This window comes from Hyla sarda, chromosome 2, assembly GCF_029499605.1.
Source record: "Hyla sarda isolate aHylSar1 chromosome 2, aHylSar1.hap1, whole genome shotgun sequence".
NCBI classification, from domain to species: domain Eukaryota; kingdom Metazoa; phylum Chordata; class Amphibia; order Anura; family Hylidae; genus Hyla; species Hyla sarda.
In genome coordinates, this window is record NC_079190.1 from 172,538,522 (window position 1) to 172,550,868 (window position 12,347).

Here is a 12,347-nt window from a genome sequence, read left to right on the forward strand (position 1 = left end):
AGTGCCCTACCCGCGCACATAAATTGATCCCTGTTTAAAAATGTATTAAAATTTTGTTATAAAAAAGATACATTTTGTTAAATACAATTTTTTCCATCACTACTGTATCTTTTTTATTATTATTTTTAGTGGTACCCTACTAAATTTTTATAAAAAAGGTATCTCCATCACTTTTTTGGATCGTTAAAGTCTAAAAGAGAATAAAAACCACCTGAAAAAACGCCAAAGTTAAAACCCACATGGCGTTTTTCTTGGCATTTTTTCTCTCCCATAAACTTCTATGGGAGAAAAACGCCAAGATTTTCCCCAAAAAACGCCAAAGTCTCGACAAGAGGTCGTTTTTTAAAGACTGCCAAGAAGCCCAAAAATGCCAAACTAAAAAACTCCAAGTGGATTTGGCATTTTGCAGTTTACTATTGACTTGCAGCTCACATCTGGCCGCATCGTTTTTTCACAAAAAAAAATACGCCATGCGGCAGAACGGGCGTTTTTATTGGCGTTTTTGTAACAAAAAAACAAGTGGAAATCTAGCCTTATGCTGTGAAGTTTTGTTAAGCAGTGTTGAAGACAAAAGCAGGTGTGGATCATGATGAAAAAGAACATAGGCTTCTACTTCTCTTTTTTAAACCCACTCATGGTGTGGAGTGGATTAAAAAAAGAGAAGAAGCAGTAAATGTTTCCTATTTTATCTAATAAATTATGATACATTTTTTCTTCAAACATGTGGATGATGGATTTCTTCCATTTTCTCTAGTACATTCATTACTTACAGGTGCTCCTGGTGGGCCATCATAGCCTGGTTCCCCTCTGTCTCCCTTAATTCCTGATTGGCCAGGAGAACCTTGAGAAAAATAAGTTGAAGAAAAAAAGTGTATTAACAATAAGCAAAGCAAATAGACATAATCAGGTAGTTATTGTAACATCACTTACTGTTGTTTTTTTTCTTTTTAAACTGATTTGGTATTAATATAACATTTTTAAGAATGTATGATTTTTTTTACTTTTTTTCATTTTAGCCTGCACCTCCGATGTTAAAGGGATACTCCGCTGCTCAGCGTTTGGAACAAACGAATTCTGGAGCCGGGAGCTCGTGACATCATAGCCCCACCCCTCATGCCGTCACGCCCTTCCCCCTCAATGCAAGTCTATGGGAGGAGGCACACCCCCTCCTATAGACTTGCATTGAGGAGGCGGGACGCGATGTCATAAGCTACCGGCCCCGGCTCCACTGTTCGGAACAGCTTGTTCCAAACGCTGAGCAGAGGAGTACCCCTTTAAAGCTTCTCTAGGTTTTTGTTTAAAAATTCTGCTGATCAATTTTATAGCATAGCCTTCCCTTCATACAGACCTAAAGTTACATTATATTACTGATTTTAAAGAGGTTATCCAGAAATAGAAAAACACAGCTACTTTCTTTAAAAAAACACTTCCTGTCTGTCTCCAGGTTGAGTGTGGTTCTGCAGGTAAGTTGAATTAAAGTGAATGGAGCCAAGTTGTAAAACCACACCCAACCTGGAGAAAGATGTGGAGCTGTTTATCAAAGAAATTAGCTGTGTTTTACTATTCCTGGATAACCCCTTTAACATTAGCTGTCAAAATATGTCTTTGTCTAACGTGTTTATTCTTTCGTCATCTTGAATAATAAGGCCTTGCACTGTGTGTTAGGCGTCAATCGGTTTGATATTACACTAAAACATAATTGTTTACCAAGCCAAATTGAAAAAAAACCTCCCATGCTGACGAACCCAGCTCTTCCATGCAATACATGGTCAGTCATTGATTTGCAGTACTACCTAGTATTTCCTCTGAAGAGACAGATGGAGACAGATAGGGAAAGAGTCAAAGCAAGTTAGTTGTTTGTGTACAGTAACAGCAGAAATCATACCTTGTTCCCCAGGAGGACCTTGAGGCCCTGGTGGCCCTGGTAGTGGTGATGGCATTGTTTCACACGTTGGACAGGCATCTCCTTTGTCACCTTTAAACAAAAATAAAACATTTTCTATAACTTCATAAAGCTTAATTCATACAACCCCCCCTCAGTAAAATGGTAAACGGCAAAAATGGGATGAGCTGTTAGCATTGGTTTGATGGACAAGCATTTTGTAGGTTTTTATTTTCCCTCAGACAGGACCAAGCACATGCAGTGCAAGTGTATGCAACCATTTACCTCTATGTTTGTCTAAGACCAGCATTAAGTGTGCTGACTTTAGTTTAAAGGGATATTCCGAGTATATATTTTTTCATCTAATGTTCTCCATTAACACCAAGACCCAAACACAGCAAGCGCTCTCTGGGAGCGAGGAATGTAAGGATGTGCTTTTTATGTTCCCCCCAATCTACTCAGAATACCGTTAGCAGACAATATTCAGCACCTACTCCAAAAGAAAAAGGGTCTATTACACCACTGGCTGAGTACCGTGCTTAGCTTGTGATTCTCCACCATGTCACAACTTCCAGAATCTAAGGCACAGGGTAATTGTTTTTAAAACTTAAAGAGGTACTCCGTTGCTACACATCTTATCTCAGCAATCTCTGTGCAGACACCTTGCATTCTAAACATTATATTGGGTTCAGGAGGCCGTGGTCGTGGTGTCGGGGTCCTAGGTGCCTAGTGGTCCTAGCGGATAAGATATAAAGCAACAGAGTACCCCTTTAACCTTAAACCCATAAAAAATGACAAAGCATTGGCGTATTCTGCAAATATATTTCAGCCACAGAGTGGCCCTTATCTTCTCTTCTGCTACAATATTTAAAGATTCAATGTCTGCTGTAGACCTTTTTTTAAAATAAATTTATATCATTTGTAAAGAAAATTTATAGTAACCTCACTTGGCCTGCAACCAGTTCTTCAGGAAGTCATGGCAAGTGATGTTAAAGTCATGTGTCATGTGTGGTTACATGCAAGATACAGCACTAAATACAGTGTCCCAGATTTATCAGTGTCTGAGGACAAATACGGTTAGATTTGCCCATATCAACCAATTACAGGTCAGCTTTCATTTTAATAAGAGCAATTTAAGAAATGATGCTGAGCTGTGATTGGTTACTATGGGCAAATGTGACAGTTTTTGTCCTCACACAGACTGATGAATCTGAACCAGTGTCTTTGAAGATTAAGCATACTTGAAATATTATTTCTGGTGTTCTGTAAAATTAAGGGATATTCTTAAATAAATTTAAATTTTAGGAAATCTCTTCAAAAAGTTTCAGAAATGCTCCAGAAATCGATCCATTTTGATCTAGTACTATGTTGCCTCTAAGTAAAATGGGTTTGTTTGCAAAGCTTACATCTCTGACTATTTTTAGACAATAGTATTATGTGCAGATCTTGAAGTGAACTTTAAGTTCACTTTTCTCCAGACTTCTACAAGTTATAATACTTTATATGTTAATTCCTCTGGGAGACCATTGTTTTGCCTTTCTTTGCACACATGCTGTAAACTGGCTAACTCCAAATTTGTTTCAATGGGAATAGAAAAATAAGATTCTGCCAGACACAATTGGCATTGTAACGGCTATGGTTAGGTGGATCCACTGACCTGTTGAGGAAGATGGCTTTTGCCGTACCAGGGAGCAGAGTCTAAGGTGCCGTTGGTTTTCAACAGAGCCCGCCGCAAAGCGGCATGGACCTGCTGGGGCAGGCGGCACCCAGGTCACTACCCCTGATACAACTCGTCCCCACAGGCAGCTGAGGTATAACGTGGCACAGGAAGAATGAGGCACAGACGTAGTCAGGAACGGCAGGAGGTCAGGACAGGTGGCAATGAAGTAAGGTCAGGTCACATAGCGGTCACATAGCAGGACGTTAGTAGGCAGGCAGCACAGGAGCAAGGTCAGTATACATAGTAAGGGATCAGATACACGGCAAGGCAAGACACAAATATACACTTTCTCTTGGCAACTAAGGCACAATTATCCAGCAGGAAAAAGGAGGAAGTGCCGGAACTAAATAGGATTGGTTTGGGACAAGCACCAATTATTGGTGCACTGGCCCTTTAAATTTAGAAAAGCTGACGCCCTAGGAGGCAGGGACATGCACACTGGCAGGGATGGGCAGGAGAAGAGGAACAGAGCGGGGCTCACAAGCGTGCGTGCCCCCACAACGTGAGGAGAAGGTCCAGCATGGAAAGAAGAGGACGGGGCAGAAGGTAAGTGGCAGCCCGAGGTTCGCATTTGTGGGAGCATCCCCCAATGCGAACCGTGGCACTGCCAGGAGCAGAGGGTAGAGCCCTAACAGTACCCCCCCCCCTTTGGTCTTCCCCCTCTTTTTGGGTCTTAAAAACTTCTGAAGTAAGTCATGGTCCAGTATATTCTCCTCCAGCTCCCAAGACCGTAGACAACAAAAAATGGAGAAGACTTTGTGGCCTCAGAGTCTCTATGATTGCAGGAGAATTCCGCCCAGGGTAAAAAGATTGACCCAGTCTTCCTGTCGGGACAGAACGAAGTGACAAAGAAATTCTTCCAGAATTGATTTATTCTCTCAACTTGCCCATTGGATTGCGGGTGATAGGAAGATGAGAAATCCAACTTGATTTTTAGACGAGAGCATAAAGCTCAACAGAACTTAGAGACAAATTGCACCCTGCGGTCGGAGACGATGTGAGATGGTGGGCCATGTAAGCGGAAGATATGCTGAAGGAAGTGTTTGGCCAGTTGCTGAGCAGATGGTAAACAGGGCAATGGAATAAAATGAGCCATCTTGGAAAACCGATTGACCACCACCCAGATGAACGTGTTGTTATAGGCATCAGCTTATCCCCTACTGGAACTAAGGATCAGAGATGTTGAAATCTAACATGACTGATCCTTCTTTCCCCAGGCCTTCATATTATATTGTCAGTCAATTTCACATAATTTGTCACATTCAGTTAACTTATATCAAAGACACATAGGCATTATGATATACCATCCTAGATACTATTGGAGAGTTTACATTTTTGAGAGTCTGACTGGATATTCTACAGGCAATCAATACAACAAAGATGTCCTTGTCATAACCCTGACTCACTGTAATAACGGAACAGCAAATTCATTAACCATTAAGGGATATAGAAAAAGTCATACCTTTTTGACCTCTTTCTCCAGGGAATCCTTGTTCACCTGGATTTCCAGAGGCTCCAGGTTCACCAGGCAGCCCAGGAATGCATTCTTGGGTTGGGTCTGTTGTATAGAAAATTAAATAATAATGCACAACATATTTTAAGAAGATATCAAAACAGCAATCCAAATAAATTATATTGCACATTGGTTTATTGATCATAATCAGGACCACCAACATTATCTTACAGCCAAAGCATTTGCACCCCCACCCCCATGCCAGTTTCTATCTTGCCCTGTTCCACAATCTTTGATACATAAATACTATCTTTTCCTTTGAACAAAACATTTTAAAGGTAGACAAGGTAGACTCTGTTGGCAGGTGTCCTAATCTACTTTAAGTTATTTTAAACTCCCTTATACCTCTGGCTATATATTTAGAAATTCAGAAACCAGATTAGCCCAAAAGACCCCTCTTTCATAGACTGTTCCTCTTGCTCCCCTCTTATATAGACTGCATCTCATGCCACTCTGTCTTTCTCACAAATACTGTCACTTATTGCCCCCACTCCACATAGATTGCTCAAGGCCCTCTCACAGGTGTCCTTGCCCCCCTTCCTTCCTCACACACTCCCCATGCTCACTTTCCTATTCCTATATTTCCTGCAAGGCACTTACACTTAAAGGACTTTTGATGACATCAGAAAGATCCTGCAAGTGTAGCTGCCAAGGGAATCTATCTATGCAATTTTGCTAATGCAGGAAAGTTACACTTGCTGGCCCTTTGATGACAACAGAAGGATACTGTAAGTGTAACTGGTAAAGGGAATGTGCAAATCACTGTAAAATAGCAGCAATTTTGTACAATTTGCACAAATTTGCACAAATTTTGTAAAATTTGCACAAATTTGCACAAATTTACAACATTTTGCTAAAGACAGACAGTGGAAGGAGGGTGGTGACAACAACAGATTCCCATTTTTCAAAACTGCTTGTACTGCCCTGATGGTGGCCCTGATCACTATTCTGGCATACATGTAGAATGACCAGGAGGAGGCATACAATAAATGTATCTAGCATGTCAAATTATAAAATGAATGCAATTTGTTTTGAAAAGCATTATGTTACCACACTATTAATTATTGCAATTAATTAATTAAACGTATCTGAAATTGCTATATTCATTAAAGCTAGCAATAAGGACACCTTTTGCAGGTTTAACTATTTGAAGCTTTAACAATCTGACTATAGTATATAGAGATACACATTTCATCCAACAGTTCACCATTTCTTTACCTGTTGGACCAGGGATACCCGGAGGTCCACGTTGTCCCTCTCTGCCTTTCTGTCCAGGCAAGGATAATCCAGGAATTCCAGGTTCACCTTTTTCACCCCTTTCTCCTGTTAATCCAGGTGCCCCAGATGGTCCAGGAATTGATATACCTGCATATTTCAAAAATAACATTAATCATAGATCTCTCTATGCCCTTTTTTGGATTTTGAGAGACTTAATCTGGATCATATCGGATATAAGGATGGCTGCAGTTTACACTCATAGGGGTAGATTTATCAAAACCTGTGCAAAGGAAAAGTTGCCCAGTTGCCCATAGCAACCAATCAGGTCACTTCTTTAATTTTGCAGAGGCCTTGTTAAAAATGAAAGAAGTGAGCTGATTGGTTGCTATGGGCAACTGGGCAACTTTTCCTCCGAACAGGTTCTGCTATATCTTCCCCATATAGACTACTACATGGCTCTCAGGTTTATCTAGTCTAGAAGGCTTTCAGTGCGTTGTTAAGAAGTTTGCTGTTCTCAATTTGACTTAAAACCATATAAATTCTCAATTTTAAATACCTTAAATTACACAACACGCTTGATAAGGAAATAGCCAATAAAACTCTTCATATTCTTATAGTGACACTAGATGGTGGTTTGTTGGAGAGGATAACAAAAGTGGAATACTGTAATGGTATAATCTTGTGTATATATAATCTAAATATCACAAGAAGTCTATTTTATGATATAAAGAAAAATAAGAAGGGAACATTTGCTGTTGCAAGAAGGTTGCAGGAGATTCTTAGTATTACTTCTTGACTTTCCGTGTTATTCTTACTCCTCTTTTCTGAGTGTTGGAGTATGTCGATGACTTGCCAATAAAGGAAAATATTAATTTGGCAATAGCTTAGATACTCTATTTAGCTCAAGAGGTCATTGTCCCACACTAGCTAGATGCCTTGCCTTCTTACGTATAGTTACATATTTACATTATTTATAGGATTGAAAAAAGAAAAAAGTCTCCATCAAGTTCAACCAGAAATTCTACTGTGTTGATCCGGAGGAATGCATATACTCCCTATGAGGCAGATGTCAATTTCCCCATAAACAAGCAAAAATGTCTTCCTAACTCAACTATAGCAATTGAGTTAAATTCCTGGATCAATGTTCTATCCCTAACAATCTAATACCCATAACTTGTAATATTATTATTTTATTTTTTTTAGAAAAACAGCCAGGCCCCCCTTGAACTTGTTAGTGAGTGAGCCATTACAACATCATGTGGCAGCGAGGCATAGTCTCACTGATCTTATAGTAAATAATCTCTTTCTGTGATTATGGTGAAACCTTCTTTCCTCTAGACATAAAAAATACCGCCTTGTCATGGTTACAAGATCACTACAAAGATCTCTGTACTGTCCATTTATATGTTTGTACATTGTGATCAGATCGCACCTAAGACATCTTTTTTCCAACCTAAATAACCTCAAGCTTGATAACCTGTCTTGGTAATTTGCCATTACCATTAATTATCTTTGTCGCCCTCCTCTGAACCCTCTCCAGTTCTGCCATGTCCATTTTATATGTGCCCAAAATTTGACACAATACTCCATATGTGGTCTGACTAATGTGGTCTGACTATTTTCTTGTCACAAGCCTCTTTGCCTCTCTTGATACAAACCATAACTTTATTAACCTTGGCAGCTGTTGCCTGGCACTGGTCACTAAAGTTCTTTCTGGCAGAAGTATTACCTATTGTTTTATTATTTAGCACATAATTGTATATTTTGTTTTTTACAGCCCAAGTTCATAACCTTACAGTTGTCCACATTAAACTTTATTTGCCATGCAGTACTACACTTGTAAATGTCACCTAACCAGAGTAAGTTTCATTGATACACACCCTCTACCTCCATCACTGAGACAGTTGCTAACCCATTTACAAAGATCCTCCCATACTAATTTTATGTACTAACCTTTTGTGTGGCACTGTATTAAAGGGGTACTCCGATGGAAAACATTTTTTTTTTAAATCAACTGGTGCCAGAAAGTTGAACAGATTTGTAAATTACTTCTATTAAAAAATATTTGTTCTTCCAGTACTTTTATAGCAGCTGTATGCTACAGGGGAAATTCTTTTTTTTTCTTTTCTTTTTTGTCTTGACCACAGTGCTCTCTGCTGACACCTGATGCCCGTATCACGAACTGTCCAGAGAAGGAGAAAATCCCATAGCAAACCTATGCTGCTCTGGACAGTTCCTGACACGGACAGAAATGTCAGCAGAGAGCACTGTAGACAAGACAAAAAAGAAATTCAAAAAGAAATTAATTTCCTCTGTAGCATACACCTGCTAATAAGTACTGGAAGGATTAATATTTTTAAATAGAAGAAATTTACAAATCTGTTTAACTTTCTGGCACCGGTTCATTAAAAAAAAAGTTTTCACCAGGGTACCCCTTTAAATGCCTTACTACTGGACATCAGCTACTGAACATGAGTTAGTTGATAAGATCAAATGGTTGTTGACAATAGAAATACATAATTATCTTAAACAAGGGCATTTGAAAAGATCAGGGTGGTGTGGCTCGATGATTTGGGCCTGACCTCTACTAATCTAACCAGATATCATGTCTTAACTCATTTAAGTGAGTGCATTGTCTATTATACATAATAAATAATCTGTCACCCTCAATAAGTGCTTCTTGTTTTTAATTTGTATTGTATCCAAAGATATATAATTGTATAAAGTTCTTTATATATTGTGCTACCCATTTTTTCTTTTTGTTTTTTTTTCTTTTAGGATTACAGTGGGGAGGGGTGGGGAAGAGGGGATGATGGGTTTATTTTGTTTTATGTTGAAAACGTTAATTTACTTGAACAAAAACAACATTTATATTCATGAATTTGAGAGTTAAAGAAACTAGTAAAGTAGAATTATATATTGTATACCATATTTTATATACATTTGCCACTTAATAAAGTGTATTATATTACTAATGTAACATATTTGATTATTAATTTTGTGCTTCATGCAGGGCAGCTAGTAACAACTCAAACCAAATGGGAGAAAGTACATGTGCAACTCCTTTTTCCATGAGTTTCCCAGACATCCTAGGAAGGTAGGCATTTATGATTTATACAGTTTTATTTTATACCATACCTGGTTGTCCTGGGTTTCCCGGTATTCCAGTTAAACCTTAAAAATAACAAGAACATTTTGTGGGATATTTAGGAATACTAGATGTTATTATTTGTCATTGCATATTTTTTGTCATGAAATAAAATAAAAATGACTGTTCAAACCTGAGGCCCAGATTCAAGCATCTGATGAAAAAATAAAAGTCTTCCCTTATGGCATATACTGATTAAATATAAATGTAGCCCTTACCTTTGGAACCCTTTTCTCCTTTGCTGCCAGGATAACCAGGTAGTCCAGTATCTCCTTTTTCTCCAGTAACAGTTTGCTGGCCATCTTGTATTACCTCATATGCAAAAAAATAAAATAAATGATAAACACTTTTCTATTCTAAATTTTTAAATGAACTACCGGTAGCTATTTTTTTGCTAAGCTATATGATGTAACATGTCATTCCATGTTGTATGGCTGTATACCTTTCACAAGGTAAGTCTTAGAGAATGAAAAATTGATGTTACAAGAAAGAACATCTATGTGTGAAATATACAACTTACTATTCCTGGCGGTCCTGCTGGTCCAGTGTCACCTTTTTCTCCCTAATGAAAAAAAAAGTTGACATCAGGAAAGTATCTCAGGTAATTACTGAATATATTAGTACAATTCTAAATGTACAGTACAGCCAGGGAATAAATATTGTGCAATGCAGACTGTGCACTTAATATTGTACTGCAGATTTACATGAATTACCAGAAAATCCAAATAAAACTTGATATTAATTAAGCTAAGTAATGCCTCTAAAGAACAAGCTAACATATGGTTAAGGAAAGCACATGTAAATGAAATAAGAGCAAATCTACAGTAAATGCTGACAAAACTAAACTGACAGCATGGTCATCAATTTGATTAGTATGCATATAAAGTGGCACTTTAAAAAGAGCTTCAATTGGCCAAAAAATATTTGCCCTATTTCTCTATTGTACTATCTTAAAGTGCCTTCATAAACAAAACAAAAAAACAAAAAAATAATAATGAAAATTGGGGGAGGGGGAATAAGTAACAAAGTCATTAACATTATTTTACCATGATCAGATTTGTAACGCCGAGCGCTCCGGGTCCGCGGCTTCCCCGGAGCGCTCGCGGCGTTATGCTAACAGCAGCGCTACGGTCTCTGTCTCTGACCGCGAGCGCTGCTGTGTTCATGCTGGCAGGGATGCGATCCGCGTGGCGGGTCAGACCCGCTCGCGGATCGCGCCCCGTTCTACTCACCCTCCTCCTGTGGCTGTCTCGTCCCGGCGTGCGCGGCCCCGCTCCCTAGGGCACGCGCGCCAATGTTCTAAGATTTAAAGGGCCAGCGCACCGCTAATTGGTGCCTGGTCCAATCAGTGTAATCACCTCCCTACACATAAATACTCACTTCCCCCTTCCCTTCCTTGCCGGATCTTGTTGCCTTGTGCCCTGTGAAAGCGTTATAGTGTGTTCCCAAGCCTGTGTACCTAGACCTCCTGCTGTTGCCCCTGACTACGAACCTCGCTGCCTGCCCTGACCTTCTGCTACGTCTGACCTCGCCTCTGTTTAGTCCTTGTGTACTGCGCCAGTCTCAGCTGCCAGAGGGGTCGAGTCGCTACTGGGGAACACGACCTGGTAGTTACCTCCGCAGCAAGTCCATCCTGCTTTGCGGCGGGCTCTGGTGAACACCAGTAACTGCTTAGAACCGATTCCCCAGTACGACCCGCGTCATCGCCTCTCTGGCACAGAGGATCCACCTCCAGTGTCCTCACCAGCCACCAGTCCAGACCCTGACAAGATTCTTTGGCAAAGAAAAATGAACCTAATAACTATATCTCTTGTCCAGATCTAACCATTACCTTTGTGAGCACAGTGTGCACATTGGACTTACTTTTTGTCCATCCTGTCCTCGAATTCCATCAAATCCTTGTCTACCAGGTATACCCTGAAAATATCAAAGAATACATTAAACAATTAAATCATATTGTCAAAACAGTACCACTTTATGTCTGTTGAAATTCATATATGTTGTATAGTACTAGTAGTTAATTAAAAAAATATATATACCGTATATACTCGAGTATAAGCCGACCCGAGTATAAGCCGAGACCCCTAATTTCAACCCAAAATCCCAGGAAAAGTTATTGACTCGAGTATAAGCCTAGGGTGGGAAATACATCATCCCCCCCTGTCATCATCCAGACCTGTCATTAACATCCTCATCATCATCACCGCCTGTCATCATCCAGACCCTCATCATCATCACCTGTCATCATCCCCTTGTCATCATCCCACACATCCCCCTTCATCATCCCCTTGTCATCATCCCACACATCCCCCCTTCATCATCCCCTTGTCATTATCCTACACATCCCCCCTTCATCATCCCCTTGTCATCATCCCCACCCCCCTTCATCATCCCCTTGTCATCATCCCCACCCCCCTTCATCATCCCCTTGTCATCATCCCCACCCCCTTCATCATCCCCTTGTCATCATCCCCCCCCTTCATCATCCCCTTGTCATCATCCCACACACCCCCCTTCATCATCCCACACCCCCCCTTCATCATCCCACACCCCCCCCCTTTATCATCCCACCCCCCCCCCCTTCATCATCCTCTTCTCATCATCCGCCCTCAGTGGTCTTCAACCTGCGGACCTCCAGAGGTTTCAAAACTACAACTCCCAGCAAGCCCGGGCAGCCATCGGCTGTCCGGGCTTGCTGGGAGTTGTAGTTATGAAACCTCCGGAGGTCCGCAGGTTGAAGACCACTGCGGCCTTCGACATCATCCAGCCCCCTCTCACCCCCCTTTAGTTCTGTACAGTACTCACCTCCGCTCGGCATTGGTCCGTTCCTGCAGGGCTGTCCGGAGAGGAGGTGGTCCGGTGGGAT

At 40.4% G+C, this 12,347-nt stretch overlaps 1 protein-coding gene and 1 long non-coding RNA gene across 3 annotated transcripts in view; one reads left to right on the forward strand and one right to left on the reverse strand.

Annotated features, from left to right (window-relative positions):
• Window positions 1–12,347, reverse strand: part of COL4A1 (collagen type IV alpha 1 chain) — a 222,201-nt gene that overhangs the window by 66,406 nt on the left and 143,448 nt on the right. Inside the window, exons 18-25 of the mRNA XM_056555746.1 lie at window positions 11,345–11,398; window positions 10,002–10,043; window positions 9,700–9,793; window positions 9,472–9,507; window positions 6,334–6,480; window positions 5,065–5,160; window positions 1,886–1,975; window positions 771–841 (exon numbers count right to left, since the gene is read on the reverse strand). Of these exons, the coding sequence (XP_056411721.1) occupies window positions 771–841; window positions 1,886–1,975; window positions 5,065–5,160; window positions 6,334–6,480; window positions 9,472–9,507; window positions 9,700–9,793; window positions 10,002–10,043; window positions 11,345–11,398 (630 nt within the window). The remainder of the gene's footprint in view (window positions 1–770; window positions 842–1,885; window positions 1,976–5,064; window positions 5,161–6,333; window positions 6,481–9,471; window positions 9,508–9,699; window positions 9,794–10,001; window positions 10,044–11,344; window positions 11,399–12,347) is intronic.
• Window positions 1–12,347, forward strand: part of LOC130355522 (uncharacterized) — a 98,815-nt gene that overhangs the window by 7,255 nt on the left and 79,213 nt on the right. Inside the window, exons 1-2 of one of the 2 annotated variants that reach the window (XR_008888562.1) lie at window positions 786–907; window positions 9,347–9,430. This is a non-coding gene — a long non-coding RNA (uncharacterized LOC130355522). Of the gene's footprint in view, window positions 1–785; window positions 908–9,346; window positions 9,431–12,347 lie in introns of those variants that run through there. The other variant, XR_008888561.1, reaches the window with a different exon arrangement.